General features: G+C 45.9%; 1 protein-coding gene across 1 annotated transcript in view; it reads right to left on the bottom strand.

Annotated features, from left to right (window-relative positions):
* Positions 1-1,390: 1,390 nt before the first annotated feature.
* SPON1 (spondin 1) overlaps positions 1,391-20,261 on the bottom strand; it is a 247,140-nt gene continuing 228,269 nt past the window's right edge. Inside the window, exons 8-16 of the mRNA XM_019754482.2 lie at positions 17,387-17,588; positions 16,220-16,360; positions 15,244-15,319; positions 14,049-14,231; positions 8,146-8,316; positions 7,895-8,062; positions 6,896-7,060; positions 5,639-5,902; positions 1,391-3,992 (exon numbers count right to left, since the gene is read on the bottom strand). Coding sequence (XP_019610041.2) covers positions 3,829-3,992; positions 5,639-5,902; positions 6,896-7,060; positions 7,895-8,062; positions 8,146-8,316; positions 14,049-14,231; positions 15,244-15,319; positions 16,220-16,360; positions 17,387-17,588 — 1,534 coding nt within the window. The 3' untranslated portion in view covers positions 1,391-3,828. The remainder of the gene's footprint in view (positions 3,993-5,638; positions 5,903-6,895; positions 7,061-7,894; positions 8,063-8,145; positions 8,317-14,048; positions 14,232-15,243; positions 15,320-16,219; positions 16,361-17,386; positions 17,589-20,261) is intronic.

Below are 20,261 nucleotides of genomic sequence, written 5' to 3'. Positions count from 1 at the left end.
ACTTTCCAGGTTAAGATCACCCAGCAGGAGTTACATGCCAATACCGGAAAAAGACTCTACTTTTACCAACTCTCACTATTGTAAAGGAGTCGTTGTCTTGAATATGATGTTTACTCTTTCCCTTCCACTAATACTTGATATAAATTATTTGAAATAAAGAACTCTTTAAACCTATAACTGCTTAAAATACGAGGACTGTTACCAATCAATTCTAAAACCAGGAAGTAGTTAAGAACATATTCTGATTTTTATGAACAATTTAGAGCAATATGAGAAAATGTTAATACTATTTATATTACAGTATGAATGTTTAATGAAAAGTCTGAAATTGTGTTTTGCTCTGGTGATACCTGGGTGGAAATGAGCCATGTGTCTTTTATTTGTCAGGACATTTTCAGTTATAAGTGACAGATAATGCAACTCCAGCCAGCTTCAACACAAAGGGGGCATTTACTGGTTTCTAAAGAGGAGAAAGATTGGTGGGGTAAAACTGGCTTTCAGGGACTCCTGTGTCAAGATACCATCAGGACTTGCTCTCGAGATGAGAATTGGCTGAAACTGTCTAAGAGAAATCCTTTAGTGGAAGAAAGCATGTATGAAAGCCTGAAACCAGAAGAAGTAACTGGCCCCAGCTCTCACAGCTTCTCAGGGGTATAGCAGTGTTTGAACCCAGGTTTCCCTTGCTTACCTGTTATTCGACTTGCGCCCCTCTGCCCTACAGAGTGCATAAAACCTGATCCAACAGGCTGTCTAAAGCAGGGACGCCGTGATTTAAATTTGACATTTTAGTACAGATATTTTGCTCATAGATTTCAAAGGATTTAAATTGAAGAATTGTCTTCGTGCTCAGTAGCATTCAGCTGCTATTTATAGTTTGTTAAAGCGTCTCATTTTCAAAAGGAACTAATTTACTTCATTCATCTTGTCAAGTTTGGGCAATATGGAGAACAAAATGAGTCATCCTGTTATTGACATTAATAGCACCAAATAACCAAATAGTGGAATGTCTGTGTCTTCCTTGAGTCTGTGTTGTAATTAGGGATTGAACATTTATGGTCAGTCTTGTTTGGACAATAGTATCTATTTCTTTAGCATATAAATATTTAACTCTGGGGAAAAAGGGACTGACCGTATAATCACGGTACACTTTAATATTTAACTCTTTTAAGCTATTGCCTGAAAAATATGGGCTATTTGTAAGGTCACAGAAATAATTTGACATGGACAATTTTTGTGTATTGAAATTTTAGCCATGGATTCTAAGTTTCTGGAAAATTATAGTCATGTGAGAATGTGTAATGTACGCTTACTTCCTGGAAGAAGTACAAGACTTTGAGTATGCCTAAAGCATGTTTAATACAAAAGTTCAAGTTAAAAACAGCACAAAATCTTTGTTTTTTCAATTTTGGGTCCATAGAAGCCCAGGCTTTATTTTTATTTAGTACAACAGATTTCCTTCATATAATGCATTGGCAAGATGACAGGTGAGTGACCCAATGTCTGGTTAGGGAATATATCTCTGAATTTATTGTAATCTTAAAATGTGGCTATAAACTGGATTACAGCATTTTTGGCATTGGCTAAATATATACAACAATTACAACTGTTCTTTTTATGGCAATTTTTACTGGGTGCCTTATGATCTATTTACTATCTCAAGTGGAAGTCCAAACAAATTTCATTTTTGTAGTAAAAAGTCTTTATTTCCAAAATGATTGGTTAGCCAGAAAACTATAAATCACCTAACACAAGACTTTGGTAAGAGATTTGATGCTCCATATAAATTCCTCCTTGCAAACAAATAATACCTATGTAACAAGAAAATGTTACCCATTCTCAGCTATTGACCAGTTACCTGGTTTTGACTCTCCAAAATTAGGACTAAAAATGTATCCAACAGGGACCAAACAAGAATATGAGACACTAGGGTGGTTTGTCCGTAGAGTTACTTAGGAATCAACCATCCTAAGGAGCTTTGATTTTCATGGGTTGAGAGTAAGTAAGTACGCCTCTAGATAGTTAAGAGTAACGTTGCAAAAGTTTTTGGGCAGATTCTGTATCAAGACTTTTTTGTCCAAGTAGAAAATTAGACCTCTTATTTCTTTATATTATGTTCCCTTGAGGGAGGAGAAAGCACTTAAAGAGTTACAACAGTAATGTTGGAAATAACTCAAAGCTCCAGAAACTCAGGGATGTGGTAATAACGGCCCCTCCAGAACGAGGGAGCAAAAACCGTATCCTTTGCTAAATATAATTGAGGTGGATAATAACTATACACCAATAACAGACCCAACCTTCTGACCATTTAACTAGTTTAAAAACAAAAGACAGACCCAAATGAATTTTTTATTGAACAGTCTCGTGTTAAAGAAAATACAGATTCAGGGCTATAGCATATATATGTTGTGTTTGGAAATACCCCGATGTTTTTAATGCAACGTCTTAAAATAGTGTATTCGAAGCATTTTATGTATCTCATCCATGATACATATTTGGGTTGAGCATAATGAAAAGACCTGCAACAGAAATGAAACAATTTTGACAATAAATGAATGAGTAACAACTGTAGACGGACTCAATTCAGTAAAATGGCCTTTGACACTTATCCTTGGTAGTCAGCCTCCCTGAATTTGGTGTGCTGCAGTGCTTGAAAGTGGATGGAAGACCAGCGCCCTCCCCATGGGTGTCGGAGGACCAGCGCTGAGAGGAGAGCTGATACAGGTTTGACTTCCCACCAGATTTTCTTGCCCAGCTTGATTCTGTAATACTCTTTTCCTCTAGATTTCTATCGTTCTTGGTCTTTGCAACCCTTTTTCTTTCTATGTAGAGAATTTCATGACTAAAAAACCCTTTAAAGTAACAGAAATAATATTTTTGTTGAAGGAATGGCTTGGTGGGCTGCAACATGTTTGCATTACTAAAAGTTTTCTTGTTAGAAGTGGTTTGAAAACGTAGAAGTCTAGATGTGTGTCGGAAACTCTTAAAAACTCATTTGGGACTGCTGGCGAGGCCAGTTTTGCTGCTTGGCCTTAGTTCTAGTAAGGATCTAGAAGGTTCATGAGGCTGACTTCTCAGGAGAATTGTAGCAAACAAAAAAACAAAGGAAAAATCTTTTCTAGATTTATTTACCCTTTGGGTCAAGTGTAAGAACTGGCAACCTTACATTCAAATAAAGCAGCCATCATTTCCTTTGGGGTATCAGGAACCAATATTAGGAGGTGAGATAAATGTATTCAGAACTTCTCAGTGAAAGAAAAAAGCCACCCAACATCAATGCCCCTCTTCAGGTTTACCAGCTGTTTCCCCCCAAGAACTATTGATGACTGAGGAGGCTCAGCAAAGGGACCTAAAGCTCCACTAAGTGAGAGATGGGCAACCGATAGCTTCCTGCAAGAGAGCAGGCGAAAGATGAGAAGGAGGGAATCTGCTCTGTGTCTGATGGGGGATTTTTCCTGCTGCGCCTTGCGATGGAGGCACAGTCATTTCCAGATACAGTTGCCTCTCCCTGTGGAGGAGGCCAGGGTCTCTGTTCTGCCCAGGTGGATGCTGCAGAGGAACACATTTCCGTTTGGTACAGGGTAGCTGACACGACTCATGTCTGCTAGAGGAGGGCCGGCTGCGGATGAGGGAGCCCTGCTCAGCCTGTGCCCACCGACAAGTATACAGAAAGGATGTACCCGGCATCCACAGACTACTGGGCAGAACACACCGCAGAAATGAAAACTAGTGTACACGATTTCAATTGCCTTAAACAAACAAGCAAACAAACGATCCAGCCATTGGTGACTCTGGAATCTAGAGTACAGCCCTGGAAAACGTGGACCCTTGCTAACAAGGGTGGACATTGCATGCTCTGATCTCCTTCTTGTCTTTGCAGCTGGTAAACTGGGAGCTTTTGAACCTCTTCTTTACAGTCATGTAGCGTTCCTGAATCCCGCCTCCGCACACATTGGTGCATTCCGACCAGGCTGTCCACGGGCGCATTCGACAGCCTGCAAGCATGAGAAGGCCTGGTTAGGCCCCAGACATTGGGGACAGAACAACTTTCAAACCTAGTTGTCTGGGCTGCTCTGCTCTTGTACGTAACGAGTTGTTGAATGAAATAATAGTTAGTGTCCTTATTGTGGACGGTTAGCTCATAGGTGAAAAACTGCAAAAAGTGGCCATAAATACTTTGCGACTCTGCCCATGAAAGGGCAGATCTATTTCTCCACCTCTTGAATCTGGGCTTGATTATCTATGATTTGCTTTGGCCAATAGGAGATGAGTAAACATGTCTGAAAAAAGCTGCTGGGGACCTTCCCACCACGATGTAGGGCAGTCTGGCTAGAGTGTTGGAAAGATCATGTGGGGAGAGGCCCAGAAAGGCAGGTGAGGCCGGGCTAGAACTTCCAGCCCTACTTGAGCCATCAGCCGACAGTAACCACAGGATGAGCCTAAGCTAGACCTCAGAAGTCTCATCCAGCTGAGCCACCCAAGTCACGAACCACAGAATCCTATTAATAAATGGCTGTTCTAAAAAGCTACTGTTTGGGGGTGGCTTGTTAATGCAGCAACCACTCAAGTTGCAATTAACCACCTCTTTCTCTTATGCTTTGCTCCCCAAGTCCTTAGCCTCCCAAATACTAAGTAAACTCAAGTCGAATTTATTATTTTTCCCACAAAACATGCCCTTACCAAAGAAAACTTCCCCAGATGTTAGATCTTTTTAGAAAATGTTTCCTTGGCATTGTATATATGACTCCTTTGTAGAGCCAGTCATGTTTATGATCATTCCATATTAAGTGTCATGGAGAAGACCATGCTGGTGGCTGCCTGGCACACAGCTGGCTTAAGGAATGTTTGTTGACTGGCTGACTGATGACCAAGTGCAACAGACAACATTTTGATAATGCTAGAAAGGGCCGGCTCCCTAACGGCAAGCCTGAACTGTCAGGTAGCTCCTCATATCTGCATTTCTCTCATTGCCCTAGATGGAGGTAGCATGTCTTAACACGTTGCATACGGATCACGAGAATCTTCACGAGGGATTTAAACCCCGCCGTACGCAACGTGTTAAGGAAGAGAGGAGAAGGGGTAACTTGATCTATGCCTTTAAAAATAGTCAAACTCAACATTACCATCAACCTTCCTGTTTATATGGGCACCTTGTGCAGGAAAGACCATCCACTGCCCTGTACCCAAGACTGAATCATGTATCTTCCCAACTTATTGTTTCAGCGTTCAGTTGATGACACTGCTTGGCTTGGACCAGCTTATTCAGCAGTGAAGCCCTAGTTGGGGATTTCTTTTTTTAAATAACTGGCTTCTGTACCTCTTTGCCACTTCCAAACCACTCAACACATCTGTAAAAGTCATATTCTTGCTTAAAATCGGCACCCACAGAACCAAGTCTCAAATCCTCAGCAGGCCACTAGACCTCTGGTCTGGTTCCTCTCCAACCTGTACTCTGCACCATCTGCATCCCATTTACTGCTTACACATACCATGCTCTTTAGTATTTCTGCTTTTGCAGTGACCATTCCTGCTGCCTGGGATGCCCTTCTCTAACTAGCAAACTCCTACAAGTTCTTCAAGACCCACTCTAATTTCTCCCCCTTTGACATCTCCCTGAACTCCTCACAGTTGGGAGCAGCACCTGGGAACTGCTCCCCATCAGACTCTTCTCTCAGCTGCTCACTCCTCCGGCTCTCTCGGTCCTCTCTCCAGCGCAGCTTCTGGATGGATGAATTTCGGAAGCATTTCCGGATGCGGCACTTTTTTCGCTGCACAGTCTCTGGACAGGGTGCACCTCCAAACTGAGGCTCCATTTGGATCACCCGGGTTCGAATCATGTGGCCTTTCCCGCATGACTTGTTACATTCTGACCACTGGGACCACTCGGTGAGCTCACAGTCAATGGCTGGCAAGACACAGATGGGTATGAGTGTATCGTGTGAAACAAGATGATCACACTCTCCTTTGAACATCTCAACACAAGCCTATGAGAAATGCAAAGCAGGTGTGCTTATCCCATTTTACAGAAGGACTTGAGGGTCCTAGAGGCAGACTGCCTTCATCTAGCCCACCTGCTTGGTGAGCAGTAGACGCAGGATAGCTGCCCAGGTCATAACCCACATTCTGTGGCCTCTCTGACTCAAGAAGGCATTGGGGGTCCTTTGAAAATGTGTTCAGAGCCTCTCGCCTTGCTCTGTGAGCTTCCAGAATAGATCTGAATCTGGGCAAGCAGCCTGAGTATTAAGAGAGAGGGAGCATGAAATACTACAAGTGCATTTCAGAGAAAGCCAAAAAACAGAACAAGTGTGTCTGACTTTCCACCACCTGAAAGAGAAGCTCTCTTGGAAGACTAGCCAGAAAAACAGCCTCTCCTCCCCTTGGAGATTAGTACCCATGAAATACATAGAGCGGATCACAGATTCTGGAGGAGACCGGGGTGGTCAGTGAGCTTTGCAGAGCTTGGCCCGCCGTCTGGTCTTACCAAGGCTGCAGGGGAACAAGTGTCTCTGACTTAATGTCCACCCTTTGGTCATGTGTAAATAAACTGGTCACAGGGAGGAGGAAGAAAATGAAAAAGCTTGGAAAATCCTTTGGTCAGACAGCCCCTAATTGGGGTGGGGGAGGGAAAGACTTAAGGTTTACTGAGCCCATGCTGAGTGGTTTTCATCTAAGTCTCCCGTTTAGACTTCATAGCAAGTTGGTGTGTTTTGTAGACAGTAGAGGGAGTCTCATTATTAATGAGACTGACAGAGTTTAAGTAACATTGCTAACAGAGGTCCAAACCCATGCGCTTTCTCCCCAGCAAACAGCTGGACTCTACCAGCTAGCAGCAGTGTGATCCCCACACAGGGCTGGTTACTAGGGGGACCAGCGGGCCTGCAGGAGCCCCAGGACTTACGGCATTCAGGCAGCATGCACTTTTCCACCTGCTCCAGCTCCTCGTTGCAGTCCCCGAGTTCAGCCAGAGACTTGAGCATCCGCTGGCGGGTCCGCATGCCCTTCCCACAGGTCACGCTGCAGTCGCTCCACTCAGACCACGGAGACAGCAAGCATGGGATGGTGTCTAGGCCGAAAGACAGGTGCCGCTGACAACAGGCCCCCTTTGCTTGATCTCCTTGTACCCCTCACCCTCTGTCCCACACTCCGGCCCCTGGAATAGAGTGAAACTGACCGATGGAGTCAGATACCCCAGCTGAATCCCATGGGGCAAGAAGTGGCTTAGCAGACTACTGCTCTTGTCCCTTTCCTGCATCTCCCCTGAACCCTGGTGGCCATGTCATGACATCAGATTTGGTTCAATACTATGAATACGCGAGTCCCACTTGAAACATCACTGAGGGTCTGAGTGGGGTCTAGACAGAAACATCCCACACGTGCCAAGAACCATGCACTGAAAGACAGGCTCAGTGTTGGCATTTTTGGAAACTTTGGTGCTGCAACCCCTAGAATGTGTACTCGTATGTGCTGTGTGCATATGTGTACTGATGTGTGGGCCTATGTGCATTTGTGCATCGAGCAGAGGCTGGAATGCTTTGTGGGGCCCACAAGTCCAATGTAAAACGAGCGGGGGGGGGGGGCACAGGATGACCTGGGGAATGCACATCCGCCTAAATGTAGTATTACTGCCACAACAAATACCCTGGGGCCCTATAAAACACAGCTGCAGATGAATTCTATCCAGTCCCTCGAAGGAGGCCATTCTCTGGGTCTGGTTGATGTCTACACACAGATGGCTCTCATCTTGCTCCTAGCTGTGCCCGTGGAGCCTGTTTTCCCTGGAAAGGACCATGGACCCTATTTTCCCCTGTACCTGCCCAGCCTCCGACCTTGGTGGTTGTAGTAGGGGGTGCTGTGGTCCCTCAAACTGCCCCCGTCCCCACCTCCCACGCCGACTCACGGCACTCGGGCATCATGCACTTCTCTGTCTGAGATGTCTCGGACTTGCACATGGAGCCGTCGACGGGGCTCATCTTGACCATGCGGTGCCGCTTCTTCATGCCCATCCCGCAGGTGGCGCTGCACTCGTCCCACTCGCCCCACTCAGTCATCAGGCAGCTGGTGGGAGCTGGGGAGTCCCGGGCCGTTGGAGTGGCACGGGCAGCCTCGGGAGCCCCGCGCCCGCCCCGCCCGCTCGGTGCCTCCACTCACAGCACTCCTCGTTGACCGTGCACTTCTCCGTCTCCTCGGTGGGCAGCGTGCACACGGAACCGTCCTCCGGGAACTGCTTCACGTACCTTTCTCGGGACCGCATGCCTGTGCCGCAGGAGATGCTGCAGGGCGACCAGGTGATCCACTCGGACATGGTGCACGTGGAGCCCTCTGCAATACACGGAGCGAACGCTGCAGCCCGAGCGCCGCCCGCCAGGGGGCGCGCCAGACACGACCCGCGCGACCCAACTCCTCAAGCGCAGGCATCTAGAGGGAACCAGCTGGTTTTCAAGGGAAGTTAGGCAGGTGAGGATGGAAGAGAACATAAAAGGTGTAAATCTTTAAACCAGGAATTTTTCGAAGAGGAAATGAAATGTCCTTTTCTAGGTGCATGGGGCACTCAGGAATACTCCTAATCCCGTGACAATACATGTGAGAGAAGCTTGGATAGGTAAAAGGATGTTTTATATATATAATATATGTGGGATACGATATAACTTAATCTACATGTAATTTAAGATAAGTCCTAATCCATTCGTATGGTCTAGTAAAATTTAAAATTCACCTCCTCGCTCACTAGCCACATTTTCAGTGCTGATTAGCCACGTATGGCCAGTGGCTACCATATTGGACAGGACAGATGTAGAACATTTCCATTAGGATGGAAAATTCCACTGGACAGCAGTGGAAAGTAATTATATATATTCTGGGATACTGTGTAAGCTCTTTCGATCACAGGAACCTGAGACTTTAGTTATTGTCTAAAGTTGCCAATTCCCGGTCTAGAAAAATAGATGAGAGAATTTCATTCCTGCGGGTAGAAAGTGGGACTGGCCTTGGGACATAGGGACCTGAGGACACAGGGCTGATTCATGCCCAAAGAGCAGATTATACTAAGTGGCCACAGGCATCTCAATGCCTCAGCTGAGAAGACCCCAGCTGCTAAAGGGGAGCAAATGGTGGGGTGGGGAGTGGGGAGAGAATGTCTGTGTGGGACAGGCAAGGGGGACATAGAGGAACAGTGAGGAAGGCAATATAGCCAGCCTTCTTTGTAGATGTCTTGGACTATATATGGCATTGCTGCCATCAGTGGGTGCTAGCAAAGGCCATGGTGAAAAAGAGAATCGGACGTCTCAGCATGGCTGGGGTCCTGTTTCAAAGGTGGTGGTGGGGTGCTGCTCCTGGTTGAAGCACAGGTTGTGTATGTGTGTGTGTGTGTTTGTGTGTGTGTGTGTGCGCGTGAGCTTAGTTCTTAAAAAAGAAGAGGAAAATGAAGTCATTCATCCATTATCCAACTATTCATATCAATAAAGAGTAACTGGATGCTTAGTGGTATGCTCTGAGGTTAAAAAGAGTTGTAAGATATGGATCTTGTTCTACTCCAGAGAGAGAGAGAGAGAGAGAGAGAGAGAGAGAGAGACTGACAATTCCAGGTATTGAAAATATGATAACAGACATAAGCCCAGGGAATTGAGAAGCTCAGAAGAAGGGAAAACCTCGCTCCTTCTGGGAGTTCTAGGGAAGATTTCACACAAGAGGGCACGTCTGAGTGCACCTGTTGGGTAATGAATATTGTCATTTCAGGTGAAGGCAAAACCGCCTGTATAGAGCGTATATGTGTATTGGGAGGTGAAGCTAGAAAGGACGACCAGAGTCAGAGTGTGAGGCCTGCCTGCACATGGCAACAGGCTGGCACTTGTACATGTGTGATGCTGACACACTGTTCTTTAATGTATGGACAGTGTAGCTGGACAGTGCAGGTAGTGCAGCAAGAAATCATAACTGGAACCCGCATGTTAGACCCAGGGACAAAGCTAACTACAAGTACACGTACAACCAAATAAGATAATTATGTTCCAGTGTGATATGATTGCAGGGATAGGGCTTGACAAGCCCCAGTTCAGGCTTCCCATAATCTGGGAAGACTTTACCCTGGGCAGGCAGAATACCCTCCCCACCAACCTGAGTGTCTTCTGAGAGGAAGAGGTTGGATTCAAGAGGTTCTGCTCTTCAAGTATCCCTCGGACGATGTCCTCAGGTGCCTGTCCTGACAGTGTGTCTCTCAGTATTGCAGTGTAATATTGTGTTGCATGAGTGTCAGACTGCTCACTGTCACTGCGTCTTAGTTCTCTGCAGGACTCTTTTGCCAGTAAATTAGGCTGAGGAGTTTGCACATGAGCAACAGGGAGCCACAGGTGTTCCAGCTAGGGAGTGATATGATCAGGTCTTTGCAAAAGATCCTGCTAGTGGTGTCCTGGAAGTGGGGGAGAGATGACAAGGCCTGGGATAAAGGGCTGTCTCAGATAATTAGGAAGAAACTCTAAGATGTGGTGGCCACAATAACATGTACACTCCTGTTGTCGTATATTTCTATCTGAATGTCCAAAGGGGTGTCTGCTTCCTTCATATTTTAAATGCTACCCCAAATAATCAAGTGCAGAAGGAAACGTGATGTGGGCACAAGAAAACTCTATTTGGCTTTGGGTGGGGGAGCTTCTGGGGAGCATGGACCCCAGGTACAAAAAGCAGGCCCATTTGCAGAAATAGAAAACTGTATCCTAAAATTCATGTGAACTCTAAGGGGCCCACGAATAACTAAAATAATCTTGAAAGAGAAGAACAAAGTTGGAAGACTCATCCTTTCTGGTTTCAAAATTTACCACAAAGCTACAGTAATCAAAACAGTGTGGTACTGGCATAGAGACCAAAGGAATAGAATAGAAAGCTTGGAAATAAACCCTCACATTTGTGTCAAATGATTTTTGACAAGGGTGCCAAGACCACTCAATAGAGAAAGGACAGTCTTTTCAACAAATGGTGTTGGGAAATTTGGATATCCACATACAAAAGAATTAAGTTGGATCCTTACCTAACACCATATACAAAAATTAACTTGAAATGGATCGAAGACCTAAATGTAAGAGTTAAAACCATAAAACTCTTAGAAGAAAACAGGACAAAAGCTTCATGACGTTAAATTTGGCAATGATTTCATGGATATGACTCCAAAGGCCCAGACAATCACAGAAAAAGTGGACAAATTGTATTTTATGCAAAGTAAGCTTTTGTGCATCACAGGACACTATCAAAAGTGAAAAGGCAATTTATGGAATGGGAAAAATATTTGCAAATCATATATCTGATTAGGGATTTATGTCTAGAACACAGAGAACTCTTAAAAGTCAACAACAAAAGACTAAACAATCTGATTAAAATTGGGCAAAGGACTTGAATGGACATTTCTCCAAACAACACATATGAACGGCCAGTAAACACATGAAAAGATGCTCAACATCACTAATCATTGGGGAAATGCTATCAAAACCCAATGAGATACCACTGCACACCCATTAGGATGGCTACTTTCCAATAAAAACAGAAAATAACAAGTGTTGGTGAGGATATGGAGAAGTCAAAACCCTATGCACAATTGGTGGGAATGTCCAATAGTACAGATGCTGTGGAAAACAGTATGGTGATTCCTCAAAAAATTAAAAATTGTATTACCATATGATCCAGCAATTTCGCTTGTGGATATATACCCAAAAGAATTGAAATCAGAGTCACAAAGATATTTGTACACCAATGTCCATAGCATCATTATTATTCAGAGTAGTTAAAATGTGAAAGCAACCCGAGTGTCCATCGACAGATGAATAAACAAAATGTAATATATACATATAATGGAGTATCACTCAGCCTTAAAAAGGAGGTAAATTCTGACACATGCTACAACATAGATGAACCTTGAGGACATTAGGCTAAGTGAAATAAGCTGGTCACATGAAGACAAATGCTGTTTGATTACACTCATATGAGGTCCCTAGAGTAGTCAAATTCAAAGACAGAAAGTAGAATGGTGGTTGCCAAGGCCTGAGAGAAGGGGGAATGGACCGTTATTATTTAATGGGTACAGAGTTTCAGTTTTGCAAGATGGGAAGAGTTCTGGAGATAAACAGTGGTGATGGTTACACAACAATGTGGGTTTACTTAATACCACTGAAGTAAGTGTACACTTAAAAATGGGTAAGATGGTAAATTTGATGTTGTGTACTGCAATAAAAAAATTGGAAATAAAAGAGAGCAGGCACAGGGGGCCGGTCCGGTGACTCAGGTGGTTAGAGCGCCATGCTCTTAACTCCGAAGGCTGCTGGTTCGATTCCCACATGGGCCAGTGGGCTCTCAACCACAAGGTTGCCAGTTCAATTCCTCGAGTCCCACAAGGGATGGTGGGCTCCGCCCCCTGCAACTAAGATTGAACACAGCACCTTGAGCTGAGCTGCCCCTGAGCTCCCAGATGGCTCAGTTGGTTGGAGTGTGTCCTCTCAACCACAAGGTTGCTGGTTTCGACTCCCGCAAGAGATGGTGGGTTGTGCCCCCTGCAACTAGAAACGGCAACTGGACCTGGAGCTGAGCTGCGCCCTCCACAACTAAGATTGAAAGGACAACACCTTGACTTCGAAAAAAGTCCTGGAAGTACACACTGTTCCCTAATAAAGTCCTGTTCCCCTTCCCCAATAAAATCTTAAAAAAAAAAAAAAGAGAGCAGGCACAGCCCACCATGTTTTAGAACTGTCATTACCACGTGGGAGCCCCCTGAACTGGTGTGAGGAAGGACTGTCCCCTGTGGAGGGGGCAGTTAAAGACCTTGACTCCCACTGCAGACCTCAGTCAGACAGCCCACAGCCCCCCCCAAAAAAAAAACACAGCACTTCCAATGTTTCCAGGCCTGTCACAACTTCCTCCATGCCTGTTTGTAGGAATGGCCTGTCTCTGGCAGGATTCACTCCCTTCTGCAGCGTCCTGTCATGGGCTCAGTTAACAATAAATCACTGTGGGTGTGCAGCCAAGAGAGGTGTTGAAGACTGCCCCCCAAGAAGAGCCAGAGACTGAATGACCTGCAGTGGAGTAAGCTTTCCTCGGTTATCCTCAGGTTGGGAGTGGCTTTCTTCCTGCCATAAACCAGCTTAGCCTATATATCTCTTTCTATTGCCTCACTGTTCCACTGAGACAGAAGACCACAGAGTACAGAGTATAGATCTGTCCAGACAAAGAGAGGAGTCATACCCTGGAAAGTTAGACAGCTGACCTTTGCACAGCAGCCATCTTAGTGCCATCTTGAAGCTTCAGCCGTCATGACACAGGTGGTGCAAGCTCATAGTTCAAACCTGACCTTTGCGCAGTTGCAGAGAGACAGTCTGAGAATTCCTGCAATCAGCCCCAAGGGCCTGACACAGGAAGTGAGTGCTCTGATTCAGGCTGAGGCAGGACATACATGAGGGTCCGTGGATGACACAGAATCAGGGCAATGGTTCTACCGTGTTTTCCTGAAAATAAGACCTAGCCAGACAATCAGCTCTAATGTGCCTTTTGGAGCAAAAATTAATGTAAGACCTGGTATTATATTATGTTATATTATTATATAAGACCCCGTCTTATAGTAAAATAAGACCGGGTCTTACATTAATTTTTGCTCTAAAAGGCACATTAGAGCTGATTGTCTGGCTAGGTCTTATTTTCGGGGAAACATGGTAGATTCAATCTTGCCTAACCTGTTGACCTGATTCTTAAAAAGAGATTGGAGCTAAGGCCCAGCAGCAGGCTGCTTGTTATCTGTGATTTGCCTAAAGACGTTTGCTAGCTCTTCATTAGCCTGTGTGTTTTCTTCCATGGATGGGGGAAGAGGGAGGGTGGTCAGTCAATTTCAAGAATCCTTTTGATGTCATAAGACATGATCTGTGTTCAGAGTCTTTGAGACACTGTTGGAGATGGGGGTCCAGCCTGGGTGGACCCCACTGACAGCTACAGTCAGGGCCCTGGGGCCCCCTAGGGAAGCTGCCTGACCGGGTCTGAGGGGCCGGCATCGCCAGTCAGACCCTCCCTGGCCGGGGTTGTCGCCTCACCTTCATCACTGCAGCCTGGGCCCATGCAGGGTTGGAAGTCCTGGGTGTCAGGGCAGGGGACACTGAGGTCCAGCTGTGCCTTCAGCATGCGCTGCCGCATCCTCTTGCCTTTGTCGCAGGTGGAGGAGCTGCAGGCGGACCACGGGGACCAGTTGGAGTAGATGCAGGTTTCAGGGGTGTCATCTGGGAAGAGTAGGGGACACGTTTTCCTTGGGAGCCTGTCGCAGCTGGGACTGTCCCTCTCCCCAGACAGGCTCATTTAGGAACAAGAAAATCCCTGCTGCCTGACCAGCTTCCATGAGCCTGGTACTCCTGGGATGGAAGCAACCCGTCCCTTCCCTTAAAAATTTATATTTTAACATTCCACTAGTAAATATCTAAATAACCTAATTAGAAGGAAAGATTCTCTTACTATCCCTTCCCCTCAACATATGAATGTCTTTTCATTTCCAGTCCCACTGTGGCAGACATCGTTTCCACACAGGTGAGGGCCTATCGTAGGGAACTTGGAGAAGCACAGGTTTTCCTGTCCTGCTGCTTCATCTTCCCAGGGATGCCATACACAGGTCTCATGATCGGAATAAGGGCAGCCAATATTCACTGAGCACTTATTATGTGCCAACATCATTCTAAGAACCTTTCACGTTCTATCCCATTGGATCCTTCCAGCGACTCTCTATCAGGCAGGTTCTGTTACCATCCCCATTTTACAGTTGAGGAAATCATGGTAGCAAGACGAACTTCTCACAAAGCGAGAGCCCAGGTTGTCTGGCTCCAGATGCCGTGAGAAAACTTCAGCTGAAGCTATGGCTCTGCTACTCCCTCCGGATTATGGGATCTGGGCTTCACTTTCCTTGCTGGAGGAAGAGACATACCCACCCCTGCCTCACAGGTGAGTGTGAGACTCACAGCAGAGTGGGATGTGAATATTGTGACGCCCATGCAAATTCCATTCACATGATCATTTTAAAGGCCCAATACTGCTGAACTCATATTCCAGGGTCATTCCTTCACCAATCTCCTGATACTGTGTGCCTAGCCGTGACCTTGTTTGAATTATGTTGCAAGCAAAATTCCTCAAAGATGGGATCACCAAGTCCAAGGATATCATATATCTGATATTTGTGGTTTTTAAAACATGTTAGCAAATTGCTTTCCCAAAAGATTGTGCCAATTTACGTTGCCACTGACGTACCTTCATCTTTCTCTTCTGGAGCCAGGTCTGCTACAATATCATCCACGTTGTCAGGTACAATATTGCATTGTTCCCCCTGCAAAAGGAATTTCACTTGGAGGGCTCACATTCAAGAATGGAATGTGTGGTATTTCATCTCTTCTTATGGCTGAGTAATATTCCATTGTATACATGTACCACATCTTCTTTATGAAATACTGCCATTTGTGACAACATGGATGGATCTTGAGATTATCATGCTAAGTGAAATAAGTCAGACAGAAAAAGTGGAGAACCGTATGATTTCATTCATAGGGGGGATAAAAACTGAAAGCAACAAACCAACAAGACAAAGACTCACAGACACAGACAACAGCTTAGTGGTTACCAGAGGTAAAGGGGGGAGGGGTGGAGGTAGAAAAGGATAAAGGGGGTCAAATATATGGTGACGGGAGGAAATTTGACTTTGGGTGGTGAACACACAATGCAATATACAGATGATGTATTATAGAATTGTACACTTGAAACCTATATAATTTTATTAACCAATGGCACCCCAGTAAATTTAATAAAAAATGGAATGTGTTGGGGAAAGACGAGGGAAGATGTGAAATCTAATTCCCACCCTGAATACAAGTCCTAGGCCATGGTGGAGTTCTGGGCCAACATTTACAATCTGACTGAAAAAGAAATGGCAAGAAAGTCACAGCTTTTCAGTTCCTGACCCATGGCAGACATTAGTAATCGATTGTGGAACTCATGATGAAACCTATTTGCCTGGATCAAATGATTCAGTTGAGCATTAAACCCTACTACTATGTTCATTTTGCTCATTTACATCTTATGGATAATTTGCATACTAGAAACTTTGGAAGGCCCAGGAATTCTATATCCTGGAATATGCCAGGAACTCCAGGATTCTAGAGCAGAAAGGGGTACAGTTTTCCTGCACACTTAGAAGGAAAGGTCTGTGCCAGGGTGAGCTCTAACTCAGTACCTTCCGGGCGATTCTCTCGATGACAACTCTGGCAACTTGAGTGATGGACCCGCCCTCTGGATCATAAAAAGGACTCTGAGGATGGTCCAGACTGGTCAGGGGCCGGATTTTCTCCTGGGGAAGTGTGGGCTTGTTGGGTGACTGCAGTAAGGAAAAAACACAGACACAGACAGTGGGAAATACAACTGGTTAAAAACCACAAAAGCAATTTGTACTATGATCAGAACAGAAATCTTGATAGGAATTTAACTAGTATAACTACTGTTTATATTACGGAATTCTATTCATGCCATGTGTTGTACATGGAAATTTGTAGATCTATAATTTCAGATTCTTTCACATACCAGGTAGGGTTACACCCAGATGTAGAAGCCAAGTTTCAGAGAGATCATCCCACCTAGGAAATGGCTGAGCCAGGTTGGCCTGAATCCAGAGCTCTTCCTACTATACTAGGCGTTAGCAAACTTTTGTCTGCACAGGGTCAGATGGGAAATATTTTAGGTCTTGTGGGCCAAAATGTATCTGTTGCAATGACTCAACTCAGCTGTTACAGTGACAAAGCAGCCCCAGACATATGTAATCAAATATGTGAGGCTAGATTTGGAAGTTTGACTTACAAATCAGGAGGTAGGTCAGATTTGTCCTACAAACCACAGTTTACCATTGTCTGTTCTAGATGATTCTACCGTTGGTTTTCTGATGGTTCCAGATTTTGATGCAGCTGGTGTGCTGACCCTATCTGAGAAACATTGACATTCAGGAGAGATTCCAAACTCCTTGGCCTGGCTGTCCAGAGGCCTTTGGAATATGGCCCAGCCTAATGGACATCAATACCCTGCTGCTCCCCACTCATTCTTTCTCCCTCTCTCCTCCAGGCATTTACCTTTTACCTGATCTTCCCTTGCTTACCTATGAGCTGCTCTTTAGCAGATTCCCTCTCCATGCTCTCCTGGCCAGCTGCATGGACCCTTTCCGGAGTCCAAATCACACTGTATGTGAGCATGTGATGATGAGACCACGCTGGCCTCCCCTACCACACTGTGAGTTCATCTAGGACAGAGCCTGGGCGAGGTTCAACTCTTTGTCCAGGACCCCTAGAACAGGGCTGGGCCGGGTGAAGTGCTGGGCAAGGTTTGTTACCCACCACTCCAGGCGTCACACACCTACCTCGTAGGTCACCCCACTGTCAGTGCCAGCATCCCAGGGAATCAGGTCTTGCACCACCTTCTGCACCCAGCCACATTCCTTGGTGCACAGGTCCTCTGCAGACAGGCCCACGTTCCAGTCGGGGCTGGGGCCCATCATAGTCAGGAAGGACATTAAATGGCGCGTCCTGTCCACGGAAAATTCAGCCGAGGGTGCTGCTCTCCTGGAAACCACACACAGAGACCATTACACTAGGGGCGCCAGGGGTGCACACTCTGAGGGACATCTGGCCAGGTCATGGCTAACGGACGAGCGGCGGCACAGAAGGAAGGCGGGTTCTCAGTCTCCTACTGATCTCTGCCTTTGGCCACGACTGGTTCACAGGCTTCTCTCCCCTGAATCTATCCATTGGCCTCACATGGAGGGAACCGTAGGCTACCACCTTCTCCCCTTTTAATGTGTCCACATACTTACTGTTCTTTTGCATTTTCTTATTTATCTGTTTAACTATTTATTGACTGTTACCTCTCACTGGACGAGAAGCGCTGGGAAAGCAGGGCTTTTGTCTGCCTTGTCCCTGGCTTTATTTCAGGTGCCTATGACAGTGCCTGGCACGCAGTAGGTGCTCAGTAAATATTTCTGAATAAATGAATGAATAAATGCTTTGTACGATATGTGCTGTGATGGATGTGAGGTGAACTTTACAAATAAAAACTGGCTAACAGTGCCCCAAACCTCTTACACATTCTTACTGCATCCTCAGAACAGACTTGGGGTAAGGATGACTGAGTCCAATTCATGGACAAGGAAACTGAGGCTCAGGTGCATCACGTAACGTCTCCAAAGTCACAAGTAAAGTGGCAGCACTGAGACCACAACCCATATTCGTTCAAAGTCAGTGTTCTTTTCCTCATCAATTGCTAAGTCCTCCCCCGTACCTCCTTTTCACTGTGCTGAGATCTACACTGTGCCGTCAGATGGGGCGTCTCCCCCTCCTGCTGCCTCCATTGCCCTCAAGAGGCTGCTTACAGCAAGGCCCAGCCCTGGCACCTGGCTCACAGCCATTTCCTCCAATTGGTGAGCAGGGCCCCAGCTACAGAGCCGGAGACCTTTGGCTGACAACCCCTGAGCTCCAGGAGTTCTTCAGCCTGTCTCCTCGTGTCACTAAGAGGTCTTCAGAGTGGCCAGGGCTGTAGGAGATCAGTGGTGGTGGTTGGAGAGTTACAGTCACTCAGCCCACACTTGGTGGCAGACCCTCGTCATTTCCCCACCCCCATGACAATCCTGCAGGGTTAGAATTACGAGTATTATTTTTTTATTCTGTAGAGAAGAAAACAGTGTATAGATGTTCTTTCTTAGAGGTAGTAGGAGCCGAGGTCTGAAGGCAGCTCTGCCTGACCCTGCAGCCCCAGGCTGCTAATCGTGGGGAATCCTTGGCTGGGGATCAACTCGTCTGTTCAGTCCAGCTGGCAGCTGGTCCACCTCAGCTGTTTAGGTGTCCCTGTGTCCCTCTGTGGGGACCAGCTGCTTTTGGCTGCCCTCACCTGTCCCCAGAAAGCAGTGACTTCAGCCCTGGTTAAGCCCTGTGGAACTGGACCCCTTGGGCTCTGGCAGGCCAGATGAGATCAAATAATGAGCAGAGAGAGAGGGAAGGAAGCCTGGCACCACCTGTTATTGCTGTGTATCCTTGGACAAATGGCCAAACATTTCTGTGCCTCAGTGTCCAAATCTATAAAATGGGGATCCCCAGATGTCTACTGCAGAGGGTTATTACGAGTGCTCAGTGCGAGAACATACATACAGTACTTAGCCCAGTGCCTGGCACCTGAGCTATGATTTCCATTTCCATTATCCTTTCCTGATGTGTGTGTTTTCTGGCATGTAGGTCAGTGGTTTCAGCAGCCGCTTTAAAGACCTGGCTTCTAGAAGAATTACAGTCTGAGGAGCTGCGGCATTGCTCACCTGGGGACTAACAGGACATGGTCTGGGGCCTGCCTTCCATTAAGTGCCAGAAAGCGTGCACTGGCCTCTGGGCAGGGCTGCTTTACACCCCACCCTCTGTGGCTCCTGAAGTCCAGCAGTGCCTTGGAGAACAGGCTTCCTTTTCCATTGCCATAGAGACCAACCACTACACCTATTACTTTCCCATCTCCCTGAGCGTGTGGCTTTGGCTCTGATTAGTCGTTCATATCCTGTACCCCATGGGTGACACTATTTACCATGACATTCTAAGGGGACAAAAACAGCTCTGCTCCGGAATCCAGAGCAGGAGAAAACAAGCCAACCTCCTCCCAATACCCCTCCTGATACACTGCCCAGCTGATGGATATAAACATCTGAGAACCTCGTGTTTGACAAGGCCTTAGGCAAATCGTTCTCTGCAAATGTATTTTGGCAAATCTGTAACCGGGGTGAGGTATTCTCCAGACTTTGGTATGCATTTCAAGAGGTAGAAAATTTGCAGTAACCAATCCCCACACAAAATACGTCACCTCAGGATGGGTAATATGGTGAATTTGAATGTATAAGAGCCTGGGAGCAATTTTCTAACATCTGTTTCTCCTTGCTATTTTCCAGTACTCTTGACTGGAAAATGCACCCCCTGACCCCGGCTTACATAATATATCCTGGAGGAAGTTCTTCCCGACCTCTCCTCAAATTGCCTGTTAGCATGTTGAATTTACTCTTTCCTTGGAGTGTCTTGTTTAATTTCCACCGACCCTGCTAGGTTCTTGTAGAGTAGGAACCATTTTTGTCTTGTCCACAGCTATATCCCAGTGCCTGGCTTAGAAGTTGGCGTGCAGAGGCTCTCCCCAAATATTTGTTGAAATAAATGAATTAATCTAGGAAATGAATATCAGCTCTTGTACTTCCTTTGACCTTCAAATGAAATTTA

This window comes from Rhinolophus sinicus, linkage group LG06 (assembly GCF_036562045.2).
Source record: "Rhinolophus sinicus isolate RSC01 linkage group LG06, ASM3656204v1, whole genome shotgun sequence".
In the NCBI taxonomy this organism is placed as follows: Eukaryota; Metazoa; Chordata; class Mammalia; order Chiroptera; family Rhinolophidae; genus Rhinolophus; species Rhinolophus sinicus.
Note: the sequence above shows the minus strand (reverse complement) of the source record. Positions and strands in the feature narration are given on the sequence as shown.